The following is a 23,730-nucleotide window of genomic DNA, read 5'->3' on the forward strand; positions in this document are numbered from 1 at the left end:
TAATGTACATGTTTTATTTCACAGGTACTTAAGATTATGCATATACCTAAATTTCAAGAATAAATTTTTAAACAACTTTTTTTAACACATCTTTTAATAGCAGCCAGGACTCCAGTATCAATTGAAAAGAGTTCTTTCTGATATAAATTCATCCCACAAGGATTATGAACTCAGCATTGCCAATGGTCTTTTTGCAGAAAAAATATTTGACATTCATAAGGTAGGTGAAAACTGCTTATTTGAGAAGATTAATTCCACTCTGGATCTGGAATATTGTTCAATTGTGTGTGTGTGTGTGTGTGTGTGTGAAGAAAGGCTTATGCCTTTCTACTTAGCCATACAAAAGTGATTTTTTTTTTCCTTATGGCTAATCACATTGCCAAATATCTTCAAAATATCATCACTGTGTCCAGAGTTCAACTTTTCATGCTAGGAATGATGGGCTCTAAGTAGAAGAGAACTTCTGCGTTGGCAGAGACTTTGAGCTGTATTTGGAGGGCATTCAGCACATTTAGGGGAGTCCGGGGCCCATAGGAAGTGTCCATCCGTGTTCCTTTGCGCGTTGGGTCTAGTGAGACCTCGTTGGCATCCTTGGTGTGAGCTCTTCTCCTTTTTTCTCAGCCGTGCTTTTCACCTCTCCTTCCAGAATTTTCTTATATTACTGTGAGACTGTTTATAAACGAGTCCCTCTTGGGAGATATGACCAGATAAGACCAGCCACTGGTAGAAGAGAAGCTCAAATCTAACACAGAATTGGAAAAGGGGGTCACAGACTAATTTTTTGTACTTCTGAATAATGTTGGTAATGGATGCATTCATCGTAGCATCCTGCTTACCCACAGGCCTGTTAGGCACAGAAGACTCTCTCCTGGTTGCTATGCCCAATCCATGCTCTGGTTGCTATGACTACCAGAAACTGCTTACTTGGTTTGGACAGTTAAGCAGATGTACTGCCTATAGTTTTTCTGTACATATTTTCTCTCCCTCTTAATTCTCCACTCCTCAGACAACTATCTATAAAACTCTGCCTCAGACATTGCTGGGCTAATCTCTGCCTTCATCTTTGCCAGCTCTCTCTGTTCCACCCAATCATTATTGTTTTCTCTGTTTGTCACCCACTCAAATTCTTTGCCCCTCCCAATAAAACTCCCAAATCTTTGGTCTCTGGCCAATTATGAAGCATCAGGTCACTTTCTGACTCTTCATAAAAAGATTTCTGCACAATTTTTTACTGGGTCTCTTTGTAAGTTCAACATCTGATTTCTCTTTTCTTATATCCACTGCTGTCCCCATGAGGGACTACTAACTCCTTTAAACTGGGTGTTGATCTGTCTATCATGCTACTATTTTGGGGGGGGGTACTGGGGATTGAACACAGGGAAGTTCAACCACTTTGAACCACATCCCCGATGCTTTTTTGTACTTTATTTAGAGACAGTGAGTTGCTTAGCACCTTGCTAAATTGCTGAGGCTGGCTTTGAACTCACAATCCTCCTGCTTCAGCCTCCTGAGCCGCTAGAATTACAGTCATCTGCCACCATGCCTGGCTATCATGCTACTATTTATAGCAGATTTCCATGCTTTTTTCTGTACACATGGTATGTAAAAAGCAATGCAAGTGGGGGAGGTGGTGCATGCCTATAGTGCCATCTACTCAGAAGACTGAGGCAGGAGAATCACAAATTTGAGACCAATCTCAGCAATTTAATGAGACCCTGTCTCAAAATGAAAAATTAAAAAGGTCTGGGGATGTAGCTCAGTGGTAAAGCACCGCAGGGTTCAACCCACAATACTGGGCAGGGAGGTGGTAAAGGGAAGCAACGCCATTAGTTATTCTAAAAAGTACTTTTTATTTTAAATGTAATGAATCACACATTTTAATCATTTTTAAATCAGCAAAAACTTCAATAATTGCCAAGCTATTTAGATTTTGATCCATAATGCCTTTTCCACTCATAGAAGATTCAACTGTCATATCTGATATCTTCTTCTCCCCTTTGCTCCCAATCTGTTCTGAATATGACTTGGGCCACACTTCTATAAATGCCATTCCATGTTCCCTCAACTGCTGCCACTGTCTGGCTAACTTGAGTGTGGCTGTGGATTGGGACAACCACGCAAGTGGACAGTTAGCCCTACTTGCTGGCTTCTGTTTCCTGATCCTTTCTCCTTACTGTTTTTATAGGTGGTCTCCTCTGTATCCATAGGATCCCAGGCTTCTTGTTCTTTCACGTCCACTCTACCTGTTCTTCAGCTGTTTTGATTGTTACTCAATCTCTTAACCTCTCCAATTTTTCTGAACATATTCACCATTATACCAAATTTCTCATGGATCCATTCCTTCCCAACTCCCTCCTTCTCCAGCAAACATCCAAATTCATATCATAGTTGTAGCTTTGTGGATTAGTCTCTGTGTCCTCTATTCTGTACCATTGGTCCACCCGCCTGTTTTGGTACCAGTACCATGCTGTTTTTGTCACTATTGCTCTGTAATATAGTTTGAAATCTGGTATCGCTATACCACCTGATTCACACTTCCTGTTTAGAATTGCTTTTGCTATTCTGGGTCTTTTGTTTTTCCATATGAATTTCATGATTGCTTTATCTATTTCTACAAGAAATGCCATTGGGATTTTGATTGGCATTGCATTAAACCTATAGAGAACTTTTGGTAATATCGCCATTTTGATGATGTTAGTTCTGCCTATCCATGAACAAGGTATATTTTTCCATCTTCTAAGATCCTCTTCTATTTCTCTCTTTAGGGTTCTGTACTTTTCATTGTATAGGTCTTTCACCTCTTTTGTTAGGTTGATTCCCAAGTATTTTTTTTTTTTGAGGATATTGTGAATGGAGTGTTTTTCCTCATTTCCGTTTCAGAAGTTTTGTCACTGATATACAGAAATGCCTTTGATTTATGTGTGTTGATTTTATATCCTGCCACTTTGCTGAATTCATTTATTAGTTCTAGTAGTTTTTTTGTAGACCCTTTTGGGTCTTCTAGGTATAGAATCATGTCATCTGCAAATAGTGATAATTTAAGTTCTTCTTTTCCTATTTTTATGCCTTTAATTTCTTTCGTCTGTCTAATTGCTCTGGCCAGTGTTTCGAGAACTATATTGAATAGAAGTGGTGATAGGGGGCATCCCTGTCTTGTTCCAGATTTTAGAGGGAATGCCTTCAATTTTTCTCCATTCAGAATGATGCTAGCCTGAGGCTTAGCATAGATAGCTTTTACAATGTTGAGGTAAGTTCCTGTTATCCCTAGTTTTTCTAATGTTTTGAACATAAAGGGATGCTGTACTTTGTCAAATGCTTTTTCTGCGTCTATCGAGATGATCATATGGTTCTTATCTTTAAGTCTATTGATGTGGTGAATAACATTTATTGATTTCCGTATATTGAACCATCCTTGCATCCCAGGGATGAATCCTACTTGATCATGGTGCACAATTTTTTTGATGTGCCTTTGTATCCGATTCGCCAGAATTTTATTGAGGATTTTTGCATCTAGGTTCATTAGAGATATTGGTCTGTAGTTTTCTTTCTTTGAAGTATCTTTGTCTGGTTTTGGGATCAAAGTGATGTTGGCCTCATAGAATGAATTTGGCAGAGCTCCCTCTTTTTCTATTTCCTGAAATAACTTGAAAAGTATTGGTATTAATTCTTCTTTAAAGGTTTTGTAAAACTCTGCTGTATACCCATCCGGTCCTGGGCTTTTCTTGGTTGGAAGTCTTTTGATTGCTTCTTCTATTTCATCTATTGATATTGGTCTGTTTAAGTTGTGAGTATCCTCCTGACTCAGTCTGGGCAAATCATATGACTTAAGGAATTTATCGATGTCTTCACTATCTTCTATTTTATTGGAATATAGGTTTTCAAAATAATTTCTAATTGTCTTCTGTATTTCTGAAGCGTCTGTTGTAATATTGCCTTTTTCATCCCGTATGTTATAATTTGAGTTCTCTCTCTTCTTCTCTTCATTAGTATGGCTAGGGGTCTGTCGATCTTATTTATTTTTCAAAGAACCAACTTTTTGTTTTGTTAATGTTTTTCAATAGTTTCTTTTGTTTCAATTTCATTGATTTCTGCTCTGATTTTAATTAATTCTTGCCTTCTGCTACTTTTGCTGTTGTTTTGCTCTTCCTTTTCTAGGGCTTTGAGATGAAGTGTGAGCTCATTTATTTGTTGGTTTTTCCTTTTTTTGAGGAATGACCTCCAGGCGATGAATTTCCCTCTTAAGACTGCTTTCATTGTGTCCCATAGATTCCGATATGTTGTGTCTGTATTTTCATTTATCTCTAAGAATTTTTTGATTTCCTCCTTTATGTCTTCTGTAACCCATTGATCATTCAGTAATGTATTGTTCATTGTCCATGTCATGTAGGATTTTTCCTTCCTTCTTTTATCATTGATTTCCAGTTTCATTCCATTATGATCTGATAAAGTGCATGGTATTATCTCCACCCCTTTATATTTACTGAGGGTTGCCCTATGGCATAATATATGGTCTATTTTTGAGAAGGATCCATGTGCTGCTGAGAAAAAAGTATATCCACTTGATGATGGTTGATATATTCTATATATGTCAGTTAAGTCTAGGTTATTGATTGTGATATTGAGGTCAATAGTTTCTTTATTCAACTTTTGTTTGGAGGATCTGTCCAATGGTGAGAGAGGTGTATTGAAGTCACCCATGATTATTGTGTTGTGGTCTATTTGATTCTTGAACTTGAGGAGAGTTTGTTTTATGAACGTTGCAGCACCATTATATGGTGCATAAATATTGATAATTGTTATGTCTTGTTGGTGAATGGTTCCTTTTAACAGTATATAATGTCCTTCCTTATCCCTTTTGATTAACTTAGTCTTGAAGTCGATTTTATTCGATATGAGAATGGCCACCCCTGCTTGCTTACGAGGACCGTGTGCGTGGTATATTTTTTCCCAACCTTTTACCTTGAGCCTGTGTATGTCTTTTCCAATCAGATGTGTCTCCTGGAGGCAGCATATTGTTGGATTTGTTTTTCTAATCCATGTTACCAGCCTATGTTGCTTTATTGGAGAGTTTAAGCCATTAACGTTTGGAGTTACTATTGATATATGGTTTGTACTTCCTGCCATGTTTGATTATTTATCTCTTTTTTTTCTAGTTTAGTTTGTTTCTCCATGATTAGCTTTCCCTCCGTCCTCTGTCTTTACCGAGGCACTTCCCGCTGATGGTTTTGGTTATTGTTTTTCATTTCTTCCTCGTGTAGAGTTTTGCTCAAGACGCTTTGCAATGCTGGTTTTCTGGCTACAAATTCTTTTAGCTTTTGTTTATCATGAAAGATTTTTATTTTGTTGTCATATCTGAAGCTTAATTTTGCTGGATATAGAATTCTTGGTTGGCATCCATTGTCTTTCAGTGTTTGAAATACGTTGTTCCAGGATCTTCTCGCTTTCAGTGTCTGTGATAAAAAATCCGTTGTTAACCTTATTGGTTTACCCCTAAATGTAATCTGCCTCTTTTCTCTTGTAGCTTTTAATATTTTCTCTTTGTTCTGTATATTGGATATCTTCATAACAATGTGTCTTGGCATTGGTCTACTGTGATTTTGTGTGCTTGGTGTCCTGTATGCATCTACAATTTGTATATCTGTTTCCTTTTTTATTTCTGGAAAGTTTTCTGTAATTATTTCATTCAGCAAGTTACTCATTCCCTTGGCATAAATCTCTGTGCCTTCCTCTATCCCGATGACTCATAAGTTTGGTTTTTTTAAGTTATCCCAAATCTCTTGGATGTTTTTCTCGTGATTTTTTTACCAGCCTATCTGAGTTGGCTAGACTCTTTTCAAGATGATATATTTTGTCTTCATTATCTGACGTTCTGGCTTCTACTTGCTCCACTCTGTTAGTGATACTCTCGATTGAGTTTTTAATTTGGTTTATTGTTTCCTTCATTTCTAGAATTATTGTTTGTTTTTTTTATAATCTCTATCTTCTGATAAAGATGCTTAACTTCTTCTTTTATCTGTTTATGTAATTCATTTTCAATGTGATCTTTAAGATTCCTTTCCATCTGTCTAAGGTGTTCCTTGAGTTCTTTTTTTTTTTTTCCATATCATATTCAATATTCTTTTTTTTTTAATTATTTTATTGTTGGTTGTTCAAAACATTACATAGTTCTTATTATACCATATTTCACAGATTGATTCAAGTGGGTTATGAACTCCCATTTTTACCCCGTATACAGATTGCTGTGTCACATCAGTTACATTTCCATTGATTTACAAATTGCTTTTCTAGTGACTGATGTATTCTGCTGTCTATCCCATTCTCCACTGTCCCCTCACCCCTCCCCTCCCCTCCCCTCCCCTACTCTCTCTCCATCCCCTCTACTATAAATCGTTTCTTCCACTTATATAATTTTTCTCCTACTCCTCCTTTCCTCTTATATGTAATTGTGTATAACCCTGAGGCTCACTGAGTTCTTTATATGGCCATTTTTCTGATGACTCCAGGTCCTCCTAAATATTTAGGCTGTCCTTCATTGTTTGTACTCCTTTTCTTCCTTGCTTTTTTATGCTCATGATACTTCTTATTCTTTTTGACTGCTGAGTTACTGTTTACTCTTATAAATTTATTTGATGCTTGGGAGGAGAGGTATTAGAAGGGAAGGGAAGAAGTCACTAAAGAGAGTGAGTGTAGGCAGGTAGAATTCAAGAAAGGGGGAATAAGAAAATTGAAAAGAAATGAAAAGACAAAAGAAAAAAGTGAAAAGAAAGAAAGAAAAAATGAAAAAATAAAAATTTAAAACCAAAAAAAAATTATAATGATAATAAACAAATGGAAATTAAAGTTTAAAAAATAATAGTAATAATAATAGAATAAAAAGAATTAAAAAAATTGAAACCATTAATAAGAAAGTTGAAGAACAACAACAACATCAACAACAAAAAGTGAAAATAAAATTTAAAAAAAATACCAATAATAATCATTAAAAAAATAATAGTAATAAATGCAGTCATAGAGCTCAATTAACTTCTCTTCCAGTAGGTGGGAACTGGGCCAGGCTTCTCTTCTTGATGGGTGGGAACCAATCACTGTGCCTCAGCTCTTCCACCCAGACTGTGCGGGTCTCCAATCCTGAGTGCCTAGGGCCTTCTCTTGTGGTTCCTCAAGCCAGGCCCCGCTCACCTGTGATGCTCACCACAATACTGGCTACACGCTGGGTCTGCTGCTCCTGGGAGCCCTGTTTCCATGGATGCCTGGGCACACCCTTTCTGTTTGCCTCCCTCAGACCCTAAGTTTGTAGGGCTTGGGGCTGAGGACCCCCAGCGAATTTGTTTGCCCTCAGGTAGCAACTCCCCTGGTAGCTGGTGCAAGGGACCTCTGTTGTCAGCAGAGGGATACCCTGGGTCTGACTATCGTGCTCAGTTGGCTTTTACCTCTATGAGTTCAGGTGGGCCGACTAGTTATTTCAACGGGATCATTAGTGCTGAGTCACGAGAAGCAGGCGAACCAGAACTAGAATGCAGCCCAATCCGGGCTCGGTGTGTTCTGAGAGGGGCAGACTGTTCGCCCGGGATCCCCTTCAGCTCAACAGTGCCTAGTGGTCCTGAGCGAACAGTATTTTGACAGTTTACTTCTCCCTATGCTCGCGCAGCTGAAGGGGTTAGAGACTTGATCTCTCCGCGTCCGCCGCCATGTTGGATCACTTGGATTTTAAATTGTCACTCATCTTATCAGCTGTTCCATTTAACACGGCAGCTCACTCGCGCGGTGAAGAGTCTGCTCTATGGTGCTCCGTGGGAGGCGGCGGCAGTGGCGCGGTGGTGGCCCAGCTGTGGCCTTCGGGACCCCCGGGGAGGGGGTGCGGGCTGGGGGAGGGGAGGCAGCGCCTCGGGGCCGGCGCGGGCCGGGTACTGGACATGCGGGAGAGCGGGGTGGGGGAAAGAAATTGAGATCTAGATTTAGGGACTGAGTGTGGGAGGAGAGACGGCAGGGGAGAAGCAAAGTGGAAAGGCGGAGAGGAGAAGGAGAAGGGGCCGAGGGAGCCGGGCAGCTCGGGGGCTGCAGCCTTACTGCTCGCGCTGAAGTCGTGATGGACTCACTCCACTTGGCTGGAGTCGTGGCGGATTCACTCCACCTAGGCCCCTTTCTTGACACGGTGCTGAGTCTTTGTCGACAGATCTCCTTTAATGATCTTTACTTCATCTTTTAAGACGCGGCAACATACGCTGCGGGCACGGCGGCGCGGAGCACGGAGCGGCTTACTCACTTCCCGCCGCCATCTTCCCCCCTGATTTCTTTTTTTTTTTAAGAGAGAGAGAGAGAGAGAGAGAGAGAGAGAGAATTCTTTTAATATTTATTTTTTAGTATTCGGCGGACACAACATCTTTGTATGTGGTGCTGAGGATCGAACCCGGGCCGCGCGCATGCCAGGCGAGTGCGCTACCGCTTGAGCCACATCCCCAACCCTCCTCTCATCATTTCTACAACATTAATTTCTCCCAGCTTTTCTACTTTCTCCTCCAGTAGCTTCATCTCAATCTCCTCTGCTTTTCATCTTTTCTCTAATCATTCTTAAAATGTGAATGTTCTTTAGGGGTTTGACTTGGTCATCTTCCACTTTTGATCCACCTTCTTACACAGGGAGAGGTGATCTATGAATACAATATAGAGTTTCTGGAGGATGTCCTCTGTATTTTTGCATCTCTCCACAGTCATGTGACAAGCTGTCACTTATTCCTTAATGCCAGGCTCAACTGTATCCCTGCCCCATGTAAGTCCTCAAGTTGGCACCTGCAGATTCCTAAACACACCAAATCTCCTGATCCCATACCTTCTGTCTCTCCTTGTTCTCTTTTAATGAGTGACCCATTGGGTATCAGGTCACCTCTGACTCCTCTTGTTTTCCTAAGCTTTGTAGTGCTTCTTTCTACTTAAAACAAAATAAAACAAACAAACAAACAAACAAACAAACAAAACCACACTTATTTAAAATACTTTCAAAGTAACAGAAAAATTTCAGGTCTTAGAGAAAAGCAAAAACAAAAACATTTTCCCTCTGAACCACCAATGGTTAGGTCTACAAAGAGTTTAGAAAGATAAATTTTTAATAGCTTGAGATAAAGTAAACTGGACACACAACACACCAAATTTTATGAGATGCAGAAAGGTGGTCATGGGAGGAAGGTTATAAGAGTAAATGCCTAAATCAGATAGGAAGAAAAGGCTAAAAAAATTTTTTTTAAAAACCCTCATACTACATCTCAATGAATTAGAGAAAGAGAAAACTAAGCCACAAATTAGCTGAAGGAAGGAAATAATAAACCCCAAAGCAGATACAAATGAAATAGATACTAGAAAACAACCAAAAAGATCAATGAAACTAAGAGTTGATTTTTTGATAGAAATAAACTAAACTGACAAACCTCTACTAGACTATTAAGGAAAAAGAGACACTGAGAAATGTAAAAGAAGATGTTGCAATTGATGCCACAGAAATATAAATAATCTTAAGAGACTGATATGAACAATTAGGTGCCAACAAATGAATGATCTAAAAGAAATGGATAAGTTCCTGGAAACATATAACCTAGGAAGACTAAATTATGAAGAAATAGAAAATCTGAGCAGAGCAATAATGAGTAAAGGGATTGAATTATAAATCAGGTGTATTCCATCAAAGAAAAGTCCAGGACCTGATGGTTTCAATGCTGAATTCTACCAAACTTTTAAAGAACTAATACTAATCTTTCTGAAATTCTTCCAAAAGACATCGAAACAAAACAAAGGCCCACCAATACCCATTACATGGAGAAGTTCTGCTTTACTCAGTCTGCTGATACAGATGTTAATCTTATCTGAAAGCATCTTCACAGATACATTCACAATAATGTTCGGTCAATTGTGTGAGCACCCCATGGCCCAGACAAATTGACACATACAATTAACAATCACAGATAATATTAATGGCCCAGGTTTTTCCTTGAAAGAGAGGGATACTTCTTTCTCAGAGATAGAGATAGTAATCTAAAATGACCTTGACCACAGAGAAGTAGAATATAACTTTGTTAGCTGATAGTTAGAGATGCAGAGGGGTTACATATCTGAAGAAAATGACTAGTTTATTGGAACAACTGAAGTAGAGAATAGGGGAGAGGGTCATTGAGGTGTGAGAGAAGAATTGACCAGCAGCATTATGACCTCAGATAGGACCAGGTAATGCTTGAGTTAGTTGTGAAGTCACTCATTATAGATGCTTTAAAAGACCAAATTCTTGAGGTGGAATTGAGCTCTTGTAAATTACCATGAATTCTACTCTTTGTGTCATTTAAGTTTATGTCTACTTATGTCTACTTTTAAGGACATAAACAATAGTCTTTGAAGAAGGTTAAGGACCTATAAAAGGTATAAATGCATATAGTGGCCTGTAGCTTTTCCAGGGTTTTCTGGGAGTGGTAAAGAATAGCCTCTATGTAATTCCCAGCCCTTCTTCTTGAGCAACTTCATTCCTTGCTGATATCTTGCACTTATCAACTTATCTAGGCAGTAGACTGGCTCTTTAAAACTGCTCTTTGTAACCAGTATCTGAGTGGATGGATGGGTGGATGGATGGATGAATTAATCAGTAGATGGAAAGAGCCCTATCCATGGATATTGTACACAAAGCTTGCATCATAGAGCTAATCTCATCCTGCAGGTAGATCATGAATAACCAGATAGTCCTTATTAGAATTGAAAATCCTATGTAATTTGTCAGTATACCCACTGGCAATACCTATAATTTGCATTAAATCTTTTCTCTTCCAATTATGAAAAAATTTTCCCAAAATGTGTGTGTGTGTGTGTGTGTGTGTATATATATATATATATATATATATATATATATATATATATGTTAAATATATATACTCATTATTATATATATTATATAGATTAAATTATATACATATTACATACATGTGTATACATTAAATATATATATACACACACACACACACACACACATTTTGGGGAAAATTGTACTGATAAATTAGGTAATCATGCTTTTATTAAAACAAGTAATTCTGAGCATGTATTTCGTGCAAGACAACATGCTGGGTGGCAGGAGTATGATAATAAGCAAGGTATATAGGGTCCTTATTTCATATTACGGGCTCAAATGCAAGTAAGATGTATTATAATAGCTGTGATCAATGTCTGGAGAGATGGAAGTGCTCATTACTCTGATTTGATCATTACACATTGAATGCAAGTGTTATCACAATATCCCCCAATTAATATCTTTCCCAATTAAAAAAGAAAAGAAAAAGAAGGAAAAGTGACTATTATGAGACATAGAAGGGATCTTGGAAAGACGTTTGTCAGAGAGGCAGTGACACTGGGAAAATGAGCAAGAAAACCAAGAGAAATGTGGGAAATTCCAGGAAGAAGGCCTCAAGGGACAGAGGGCACACAGATGCCCTTTTGAGGGACTGTAAGGAGCTGGGGGTGGTGAGAGGGAAGAGGATGAAGGGGCACGTGACTAGCAGTGAGGCAAGTCAGGCACAGGTCAGAGTCTGGAGGGCTGAGTCCAAGGGCTTGGTTTTCTCTTATGTGCAATAAGTAGCCTGGATGGGGCGAGTTAGGCAGCTGTTGGGGGTTTTTGATGAGGCAGCAGGGGGTAAACCAAGGGGGTGGGCCTCAGGCATATTCTCCATTAGCCTCTCCAATCTTTTGAGATAAAATGAAGTCCAAAGAGCAAGTCTGCTATACAAATTCAACTTCACGTTTACCAGACCCTCTCCAGCCATCTTGTTATGTATCCAGTTACGTTTACTCATGTTTGAGGTGTGGGTGGGGTTGTGAATAAAGCAATAGAAATCATGATACAGGTTCAAAAATACATTTCTCATGTACTTAGTGGTTATTTGTAACTACAAGCTCTGTGTTCTTATTTATAGAACTACATTGCATGTGCTAAAAAATTATACGATGCCAAAGTAGAACGGGTGGACTTTACAAATGATGTAGAAGATACCAGAAACAAGATTAATAAATGGATTGAAAATGAGACACATGGTGAGTGCAATGTCTTAATTTTCTACAAGATATGTCAGTTATATGTGAACATTGAGGACTGTTAACGTTAAAGGTAGGAGTTTCTGGCATATAAGGAATGGCTCCTGTCAATACAAAGTCATGGTTACTGTTCTTTAAAACTTCCTTAATATTTTTCTGCAATATGGTTTTGAGTAACCTTAATATTTTGAATGCTTTCTACTTTTCAGAAATCTTGGTTAGTGTAATATCTCTTTTGATTGGGAAATAAACTTGTGAGACAAACATATTATTATGACCTTTTTATAAACCAACAATAGCCTGATGTAATCTATGGAATCAATCTCAATCTTTCACTAGTTAGAGAACAAGAAGTAAGTTTTGTTTACAGCACTTTCCCATGACCACAATATAGCATTTCATTCTAATAGTGCACCCCTTGTTAGGGTTGGGTTAATTTTCATACCTGACTGCTCCTTCTTGGTCTGGATTTTATTAAAGTGATAATGTTCTACTCTCACAGAAATATATCTTCATGTCATTGCTTTCTCTAAAGGATGTACAGTTTATCTTTCCTTTTAAAATTTGCTTTATTTATCAAAATAACATATTTGGCAAAGGAGTTATCTTCCAGAAAAAGTACAACTCTTTATTGGTAAACCTTTTTCACAACTAAAAATTAAATTCTATTTAATGTTTTGGTTTATTGCAAAACAAATAAGGAAATTTAACATCATTTGTTAATCAACCGATTTCAAAGATAGTAGTTATTTCTTTACTTAAGAATTGATTTGTACTCTGAGCATTAAAACTGTATTTATTGAGTCTCTTTGCTTCAGAAATGTGAGACATATAAATTCAACACTCTTAAAGCAAAGGTTTAGCAGCATATAGTTAATCCTGGGAATGAGAATACAATGTCTCAATTTCCTTTTTGTTTGTTCATTCATCATTATATCAGTAGTGAATTACTTTGGTCCTTAGCTAGCACAAGTGAATAATAAATCTAGAGGAACTATGTAATTGTTACTTTTCCAATAACTGAATGGAATTCTATGTAGTATTAAATATGTAAAGGTATCACATTGATAGTATCTTTTCCCCTTTGTCTCAGTTATTTATTTCTCTGACTTTCTCATACAAATGTGTATGCGATTATCATTTGTACAAGCATATGTCCTCAACACTTATTTGAGAAAGAAACTTCATACCCTTGCCAATACTCTAAACAACCCACCCGAGTCTTACTGCCTCTCTGTCTTCACAACACCAGAGCCATTTGTTTGAGAAGTAGATCTCATCCATCGTGACCTGCCTTTCCTTGTCTTTCAGTGAAATCTGAATGCCCCCATCACCTTCAGGACAATCCAGAATTCTTACCAGACCTTCCTTCAACCTTTCCAGCTTCTCCTTCTCCCTGACACATAGGAATGAATTAGGGTTTCTCCAAATCCACTTCCCCTCCAGGATTCCATATCTTTGAATAAGCAGTCTTGCTTTATGGAAGCTCCCCTTGTCCCCTTAAAGTGCCTTCAGCTCAAGCAGACAGCCCTTTCCATGGTGATGAATCCTAACCTGCACCCCTGTAGCTCACGGATCCCACCTGTGTGCGACTGGAATGTCCCAACTGCTTGGTCTGGTGGTTAAATCCCCTGTGTTTAAACTACAGGCTGGAGGGTGGCATGGGCTATGACTTCAATGGTTTCAATTCAAGTACCCAGAATAGTGGATGGCATCTAGCAAAAATTTTATTAATGAGGAATTAATGAGGAAAGAATCAGCCCTTTCAGCTGAATGAAGTTATTTATACTTGGAGTGCCGCAGTAGCCCAGGTGGCCCTATCAGTGCAGTAAAGGCCATTTGGTGCCTATGAACAGGGGCTCTGGGAATTGTCATCCCAGGTAGGAAATCCTATTGCCATTGCTTTCTTGTGGTGTGACTTTATATTAGTTCCTTAATCTCTCAGTGTCCCAGTTTTCTAACAGAAAGCAAATAATAATAATGCCTGCCTCATAGAAATTTTAGAAAGATTCAACCAATATTGCACTTGAAGCATTTAGAAAGTGCTAGACCCATTAATTACCTATAGGTTATTACTAATAATCATGGTTATCAGTGTAATTATTACTTGGTTGGAGAACAACTTCATGCCCATTAATGATCTTTGAAAGCAGTTTTTGCATTTACATTAAGAATTAATTTTTTCCCTCAATTTATTTTTAAAAGGCAAAATAAAGAAGGTGTTTAGCGATGGCAGCATCAGCTCCTCTGCGGTCATGGTGCTGATAAATGCCGTGTACTTCAAGGGCCAGTGGGAGTCGGCCTTCACCAAGAACGAGACCTTAAATTGCCGCTTCAACTCTCCCAAGGTCTGTGCATCTCCTGCATTGCACGGGAGGCTTTCCCCCACTAGTGTGTCTTTGCAGGAAATTGTGGTATTTACACAGGCAAATGGTCTGCTTTCCATTTCTTCTGCATTACCAAGCAATGCTTTATAAAGCAAATGCTAGTACAGGTTACAAAACACCCTGAAGGGATCTTTGTAAACTGATATATCTTTAGACATATTCCATATTGAAACAAGTATTAACGTCTGAATTTATTTTAAGATATTCTAATTGGAAGACTATGGAAAAGAAAACACAACAAAAGTGTATGTTATTTTATGTGTTTTTAAAGTGTGGGCTCCAACACTCATTTATCATCAATAATTTTCCTGAGTCAAAGAAAGGATATATTTCTTTTTATAAAGGATAAAGTTATATTTAGTAAACTTATGCCTTTCCAAATATACCTATTTCTTTAAATAGTTATTTTTTTTAACATAAAGCATCTTATTACAAAGCTTAAACATAGACTCTTGGTTCAGTATTTAGTTTGTAATAGTATAGCGGAAACATCAGAAGCCTTGGAATCACCCATGTTGGGGTCCCTGCCTAGCTTTACTGAAGCTGTGTTGGCCGAGGCAAGTGAACTGTGATGGACCACCTCTTCCTGGGCAAAACAAAGTGATTTGTTTAGTTGACATTCAAAATTCTTTTCAATCACTCAGCGTTTTATGTTGAAGCAGAGAAACTCAGATTTAACTTTTAAATTTAGTTTTATTCTCCAAGTGGTATTTTGGTATTTCTCTTTGGTATAGTCTGTCTGCACCTTCTTCCATTGGAAGTTATGGACCCGGAATTGCTGGGAGCTGATAGCAATTAAAGACATAATGATAGCAATTAAAGTGAATGAGTCAGGAGGAGGGAAGTAAAAAGTGACCTAAGCCGGCGCTGTGTGCAGGTATGGTAACTCCAGGGAGAGCCAGGAGAGACACCAGTGCAGAGCAGAACTGGGACTAGACTGCACCCTGCGTTGGCTGCCTGGACTGCAGGCCAGCCCTGCTGTGTTTCCCCAACCTGGGGTCCTAAGTCAGAGCCTAGTGGAGCAAATTCATGGTGTGTGTGTCTCTATGAGAAGAAAGAGTTTGCACAGATATATTTTGAAAATTGCATATGACAAAATAATAAATATAATAAATCCTAACAAAATACAGCTCTGTCTTCTAAAGATACTACCTGGATAATAGTAATATGAAGCACACTAGGAAGTATTAGAATTTCAGTGACTGAGTTTCCCACTCTTTCCTTAGCTTTTTCCCCAGTTGATGGCACAGTTCTATGGTAAATTGCATTTGTTTCCTCCTTTCCAACAGTGAAGGCAAAGCACAAAACATTCCTGTCGCCTGGATTTTTTTTTTTTGCTTCTAGTAGAGTTTTGTTTTTTTTTAAGTATTCCCATATAATAACCTTATTTTAAACACTCTTCCTGCCTGTTATAGACCCTGTGCAATAGAGTGTGTATGCAATAGACTGTATCTCCCTCTCTCTCTCTCTCTCTCTCTCTCTCTCTCTCTCTCTCCCCCCCCTCCCTCTCTCTCTCTATATATATAGAGGGAGAGAGAGAGAGGGAGGGAGGGAGGGAGGGAGAGAGGGAGACTGTGTGTTCCATCATGGACTAGGTTATTTAGGATAATTACTTCCTAGGCAATGGAATCTTGATTAATGGCATTAATGTTGGTTGCACCAAATTAAAAACTGGTGAAATCACCCCTTTAGCATGTGTGATTCTTTCCCTGCCCCAGTATAGAAATATAATGTTATGGTATGAAATCCCTGTCCCACTTATACCAAGCTCAATTCTTTTGACCCGACTCACTGGGCAAATGCTACCTCTTCACTGCTTACCTCTTTACTTTCTAAGGATCAGACTGTAAGTCAAAAGGGGCAAATTTCCCAAGGGAGAAGGATCTTTGGTTCAAGGACAGAGAAATGACCTCCCATGTAAAACCATTTGTCCTGAAAGGAGGTATTGTAAGAAATGTTGAGAAGTTTGCAGATTATAATATCATTAGCAAAAAGACAGTCCATTACATCTCTCTGGTGTTCCTAAATCTATAAACAGCATCTGTGCTTCTTCAAGTGAACTTAAGCGATTCTATCAAATCTTTTGTAGGAATTTTTAATTTTTCAAGACTTCATCCTTAAACTGTGTAATTTTTATAATACTAGTTCGTATTTTATTCTGATAAGAGAGAACATCCATAGCATTCATTTTCACTGTATTGCTATTTAGTAATTATCCATTGCCTGTTAGACTTTTCAGTTATAACAGTAAGTGCAAGGCCAAGTTCCAGCTGCTAATACATTAGCTGACACAGTCCTCATAATCCAGTGCAGCAAGGATTCTTGCCATCTCCATCATGTAGGTGTGGAAATGGAGATACAGGTAAGAAGTAGCTTACCCAAGTCACACAGTTGGGGCCAGAGGGTAAACTCAAAGCCTGTGCTTTTACAACTAGGATGTGCCCCAATGAAAGCAGCATGTCAGAAAAAGTCTACAGCTTTGACCAACAAGTAAAATATTTTTCATATGCACTCAACCAGTAAGTAAAGTAAGTGGGATTATGAATTACTTTTCGTGACGTGACTTGCAGTGTCCTGGGAAGCCAGTTGCCATGATGCATCAAGAGCGGAAGTTCAACTTGTCGACTATTCAGGATCCATCCATGCAGGTTCTCCAGCTCCGGTATCACGGTGGCATAAGCATGTACATTCTGCTGCCCGAGAACGACCTATCTCAAGTAAGTGACTGGTCACTTCCACTCCTGGGGAATATTAAGACCTTTAGGAAACTCTTGATTATGCTTCTATCCATCAATTTTCAGATTTCGTGTTAGGATTTCGTGTTAGGATGTTAGATACTTAACTATTTATTTGACAAATATTTAAGGAGTACCTATGAATGTGCCAAACACCATTACAGATGTTGAGACTGAAATATCTCAGTTTATCACAACAGTGGTTGAATAGCCATAAACTTGGGACACTCTCAGATCTAGCCATGGAGTTCAAAACACATGAGCTTAGGTCTTTTTAACTCTTGGTTTTGAAGAGTCTTTAATGTTATGAAATTTTGTTTGGCCAACCACCTTCAGTTGGCAGGAAATACTGGCATCACGAGCCTTTGGGAATGAAAATGTATAGCATCAGACTGTGCTGCTGTGTCTCTGGTGCCAAGCGGTGATTAGGGATGTCACAGGAGAAACAGACCAGCACAGTGCAGGAACAGACGGTGGTGGCTGAGCAAACCAGGTGCTGTCACGTCACTCTATCTCAGATCCTGCTTTTCTTCCAGACCTTCTTCCATTTATCCTCCGCCTGAACTTGGCTCTTTCTGTTTGTGACCTGCCATCCCAGAGGCCTTGGTTGGTCACCTCTCCCTTCCCTGCTCTCTCAATAAAAATAAATAATCGACACCATTAATTGAGTACCTCCTACATTCCAGGCCATGTGCTCTGCATTTCATTTCTACTATTTCATTTGATTGTAACAGCAACTGTGTTAGAAAGGGAAAAGAGGCTCGTGGAATTTAGTTTGTCTGACAGCTGCATATGTGCATATATATATATATATATATATATATATATATATATTTGCATATATATATTTGCACATATATATGTGTGTGTGTGTATGTGTTTGTGGTGTGTATGTACACACACACACGTATGTCAACTACAGTAAAAAGTTACAAATGCAATTTAAAATATTGGCTATGTTTTGATCTGGAAAACAAGGAAAGTTCATTTTAGAATAATTGGAAAGTAGGAACAGTGTAAAAAACCCATGCGTCCATTCTCAGTCCATCTTTATCCTATGATTCAAAAACAAAACTTTATAGCTTTGGAAATTCAGTTTCTACATAGAAGACGACTGAATTATTATAATGATTTTCTTTAGTTTTTTTTTATCTTAATATCCTTTTTAATAAGGAACCACAGAGAAAAATGAAGATTAAAATCTAAAACATGATAATATAAAATAGTGGTACTCAGATTAATTGAACAATTCACTTGATAATTTTCATAACAATTATATTTTACCACACATAATTGTTTTACCTTAAAATATTGGCATTAGTGCAGAAAGTAGCCCATATAAAACAAAAATTGGCAGAAGAGAAAATTTGTTCTTGTACTTATTGTCTGAGATTTTTCCTATAATAATTTACCTAATAACATGTGAATTAGATTCATAAAAATTCTCACACTACAAAAGCTCAAATACTTATATTTCTGCATAATCAGATAATGATAGGGAAGTGGGCACTTAGTAAGCTGAGAAAAAAAAAATTCAGTTTAGAATAAAAAATCATTATAGATTAACCACAAACTGGAAAATTTACACACAGAAATTTCAAATGTACTAAACTTGATTATATGAATTCAATGTTCTTAATAAAAATACAAGTGAAGCTTAATGTATATGAAAAGGTATGTAAAGATTTCAGTGAATCTAAATTTGAAAAGAATGCCCATATATGAGATTTCTAAACAATGTTCATGAAAAATCTCCCCATTCTAAATCTGGAAGAATCTGTGATCAATTCTCAGTATCCAAGAGCCGGCAAATTCAATTTGTGAGTTGTTGTTTGGGGCAGCAACCGCATTGGAGGGAAAGGTTGGGCTCCTGGTTGTGTAACTGAGGTTGTACACTGTGCACCCCGGGCACACCTCCCTACGTCCCTTGAGATTCCATCTTCTCATGTGTTGGCCAAGAGAGTTATTGGATCCAGACCTCCCTGGGGGTGTGGATATTGGTCACCAAGCTCCCAGGGCTGTGGCTCTGGATCTTTTTATTCAAGCCACCTTGGTTTTCATTGATTTACTCCTGTAAGTTGTGCAAACATTATTATTTTCTGTCTTTTGTGAAAGGTAAATGATTAGAAAACTCTGGTTTAAATGACTGCTGAGCTCTTGTTTCAATTGGATCCTTCATCCAGCCATATTTCACTTTGGCTGTATCTGTTCCTATGTGGGCAGAGAAGAGAGAAGACAGGAAGTGCTTGCAAGTCAGGCCTCATCATAGCGGAGAAATTAAACATGGGGTTTATTTTTTAAAAAGTACTTGAACTATCATTTAAATCACATTCCCTTTCCAGGCTCCTCCAGTTCCCATTCATATACCTAAATACACAAATTCAGGAGGGGGTAATAATGGAAAACCGTTTGTCTTGGCAGCTATTGCTTCATATTTTCTTAACCATAAGATTCTAAATGACATTTACAATATTCCTACAGGTTGAGAACAAACTTTCCTTTCGGAATCTAATGAAGTGGACCAATCCAAGAAAAATGACCTCTCAGTATGTGGAGGTGTTTCTTCCGAAGTTCAAGATAGAGAAGAACTATGAAATGAAAGGGCATTTGAGCTCCTTAGGGCTGAAGGATATCTTTGATGAGTCCAGAGCTGATCTCTCTGGAATAGCTTCAGGAGGTCGCCTCTATATATCAAAGCTAATGCACAAGTCTTACATAGAGGTCACCGAGGAGGGCTCGGTGGCAACTGCTGTCACAGGAAATAACATTGTGGAAAAGCAGCTCCCTGACTCGACGGTGTTTAAAGCTGATCACCCCTTCCTGTTTGTCATCAGGAAGAATGACATCATCTTATTTGGTGGCAAAGTTGCTTGCCCTTGAATATCCTATTGGTTTCTAGTATAATCGTCCCTGTGACATCAATGATATGCCCTATGTAAATAGATTTGCTGAGTTGGAATCGTGTGGTGTTCCTTTAACTTTATTTCTTCCTAACATTGGCCAGCAGATAATTTTGGTGACCCAACCCCTCTCAGATGCCTGGTTGGTTGTCTTGATCCCTGAGCTTAGCCTTTCTACTGCCATCTGGTCCCTGGTTTCTAATTTCATTGGCTTTCCACCACACTCCTTCCTGCCATTCTCCTCTATAGCCTATCTGGGGATGATGGAGCTTGCTTACAGGCAGTGAGAAGGTAGAAGCAGCACTAGGAATCCTTTTTGAAACTTTAGACACTGCAGATTTTCTAGCCTGGTTCTGAATGATCTGGGAAATAAGCCTGGTGTTTCCTAGAAATCAGTGTGAAGGAAAACTTCCTGGCTGACCTTGGAAGACATAAAAGCTGACTTTAATGCATTTGATTTTCACTCAGTGTGTAGTCTATATGCTAAAAAACTATGGAATTGGGATTGGGGACCAACAAAAATATTTCATTAATGATTTTAAGTTGTCACCTTTGGGCTTTCCTTAATAGACTTAATATGTATGTACATAGTTTTTCAGATATTAAGTACCTTCACCTGTTGGTTCATATGTTGTAAAGTTCACACCTTTTCCCTTTATTTATCAAAATAAAGAAAATACCACATCTCTATAGTGTGATTGTTTTCCTCTAACCAGTTGTGACACTATCAGAACTTTCTTTTTTTTTTCCTAGACCAAACAAAAATTCTATGAAAGGAAAAAAAAATTTTTTTTTGGTAAAATAAGTCTGCTTTGGTCAATTTCACTAATTTATGACACATAAAGTCACTTTCACAATTCTACAGACTGATGAGCTAATCATAAGTACTAGTATTTAAATTCATGAGAAAATGATTCATAAATATGACTGTAAGCCGTATGTGTTTAGAGCTGATCACCCCTTCCTGTTTGTCATCAGGAAGAATGACATCATCTTATTTGGTGGCAAAGCTGCTTGCCCTTGAATATCCAATTGTTTTCTAGTATAATCGTGCCTGTGACATCAAAGATATGCCCTATGTAAATAGATAAAGTGACTTCACAAATAGATTAATAATGAGTTGAACCCAGTAGACCAGGCTGAACTTATTTAACAGCTGATAGATAAGGCCAGCTGATTGCATTGTGTTTTTACTGCATAATACTGTCACCTGATTAGAAACTAATAAATCAGAGTAGCCTGCTGCACAGCACTGTGGTGCTCAGTGCCAGGCCTGGCAGATACTTGATTTTCAACAGATGTTGTGGAATCCATGAATATGGCCTAAATGTGACATGAGAGCCGTGTTCTGACTTTTCGACATGTTTGGTCTGTGTTTGTGTACATGTGTATTTGCATGTGTGTGTGTGTGTGTGTGTGTGTGTGTGTGTGTGTGTGTGTATGAGGCTAGATTATAAACCCTTAGAGGGAAGAGAAGAGCATATGGAAAGGATGGATTCCACATTTTCAATAAACACATTTCCTTATGGCTCCAAGAAGGAAACAAAATCAAACAGATTGCAAATGCAGACCCTGGTTGGCCAGATAGCAGCACCCCTCCCAGCTCCACCAGGGGCTCCTTGGAAACTCTGTGCTCTGCTGCTCACAAGCAAAGGCTGTATAAAGGCATGAGCTCTGAGGGGGGCAATGAGCAGGGTGGATCTGTTTCTGCAACAGGGAGAAGTGATTTTCACTGATTTTTCAAAGCAGAGGGGAAACATCCCCCCATCACCTTCACCACCATCATCTTCACCATCCTAAGACAGGTTCACAGACCCAGTCCCAATTGTCATCATACTCCTGTAAAGTGGAAATTATTATAATTGTGATTGTTGTTCCCGCTTTATAAGAAAAATAAAGGTTAGAGCAGTTGGCAATTGCCCCAATTCATGTGTGCTCTTTTCCTCAGAACACGCAGCTTGAATTTCATTCTTGCCTGTGCCTGGGCTGAGCTCAGGGTCCTCTCTCATGCCCCAGCACCTCAGCTGGCTCACTCCTCTCTTGGCATGTGCCTATGACAGACAAGCACCTCTGATGACCTCAGGCTTTCCTGGGACACTATACCTCTTACAAGTTTGATGGAGTCCATAATTACTTTGTGTTCTTATGTTTGGGTCATTTGCAATTTAGGTGATTTCACTTGGCTAGGTATTATTTATAATAACAAACTTTGGAGAGTTTATATAATAATGGTGATAACAGTAATAAATTTAATAATAAGGTCTCTGAATTATTAACTCTTTGAGAGAAGGGACAGTTATCTTAAGTTTCCTTTATAATTCCTCTCTAGCATATTCTATAGTCCTAATGACTGAAGATTCTACTCATTGATGTTTCTAGAAATGTATCCACTTATTTTAGGTTTTCCAGTTTATTGGAATATAGGTTTTCAAAATAGTCCCTAATAATCCCATGGATTTCTGTGATATCTGTGGTGATCTTTCCTTTTTCATCTCAAAATTTATTAATTTAGGTCTTCCCTTTTTTTTGAGTGTTTTTCCTTCTGGGCTAAGGGTTTTTCAATTTATTTTCAAAGAACTAATTCTTCATTTCATTTATCCTTTGTATTTTTTATTCTCTATTAACTTCAGCTTTGAAATTAGTTTGCTCTTGTTTTTCATGTATCTCAAAATGAATCATTCGCTTATTTAGGATATTTCTGGTTTCCTTCCTTCCCTCCTCCCTTTCTTTCTTTCCTTTCTTTCTTTTTTTCTTTCTCTTGTTTTGTAAACCAGAGTTTGAATGCAGGGGTGCTTACCCACTGAGCAACATCCCCAGCCCTTTTTATTTTTATGTTTTAAATTTTGTGACAGGGTCTCACTAAGTTGCTTGGGCCCTCAGTAAGTTGTAGAGGCTGGCTTTGATCTTGTGGCCTTCCTCAGCCTCCTGAGCTGTTGGGATTACAGGTGTGCACCACTGTGCCCGGCTCCTAGATTTCTTTTATAAGCACTCATAACTATAAACTTTCTTCTTAGTGTACCAGAGGTTCTAATATCTTACGTCACTATGATCATTTGATTCTAAGTATTTTTTAGTTTTTTCCTTGCTTTTGACCACCCATTCATTACTTCAAATTGCATTGTTTAATGCTTTGTGTTTATATAGTTTGATGTTGGTTTCTGATTTAATTTCATCGTGATCAAATAAAATGCAAAGAATTACATTGATTTTTCTATATTTGCTAGGAGTTGCTTTGCAACCAAAAATATGGTCTATTCTGAAGAAAGTTTTCATTAGCTACTGGAAAGAAAATTAATTAATCTTTTGTTGTGTGAAATATTCTATAGACATCTGTGAAGTCCATTTGATTTATAATATTAAGTCTAAAGAGTTATTCCACCTATCAACATTGGTGAGAGGCATGTCGAATTCACTCAGTATTATTCTAATGGGGTCTGTCTGAGTCTTTGAGCAGTGTTGGTTTTATATAATTAGGTGGACTGACATTTGGGGTATAAATATTTATTATCATTATATCTTCTTGTTTGATTGTACACTTTACTAGTAAAAAATAACTTTTGTCCTTTCTGATTAATTTTGGTTTGAAGTCTGCTTTGTTGAGTATGGAATAGATACTTGTGTTTTTTTCTGGGCTCTATTTGCATGGTATATCAATTT

General features: G+C 38.1%; 1 protein-coding gene across 3 annotated transcripts in view; it reads left to right on the top strand.

Annotated features, from left to right (window-relative positions):
* Window positions 1–20,053, top strand: part of SERPINB7 (serpin family B member 7) — a gene marked incomplete at both ends in the record, with an annotated part of 33,376 nt that extends 13,323 nt beyond the window's left edge. For 2 of the 3 annotated variants that reach the window (XM_081262640.1, XM_081262641.1), the window contains 5 exons: window positions 104–220; window positions 11,934–12,051; window positions 14,257–14,399; window positions 17,009–17,155; window positions 19,655–20,053. In XM_081262640.1, the coding sequence (XP_081118766.1) occupies window positions 104–220; window positions 11,934–12,051; window positions 14,257–14,399; window positions 17,009–17,155; window positions 19,655–20,053 (924 nt within the window). Of the gene's footprint in view, window positions 1–100; window positions 221–11,933; window positions 12,052–14,256; window positions 14,400–17,008; window positions 17,156–19,654 lie in introns of all 3 variants that reach the window. The other variant, XM_081262642.1, reaches the window with a different exon arrangement.
* Window positions 20,054–23,730: the final 3,677 nt, after the last annotated feature.

This window comes from Spermophilus citellus, assembly GCF_964194105.1.
Source record: "Spermophilus citellus genome assembly, chromosome: 12".
NCBI lineage: Eukaryota > Metazoa > Chordata > Mammalia > Rodentia > Sciuridae > Spermophilus > Spermophilus citellus.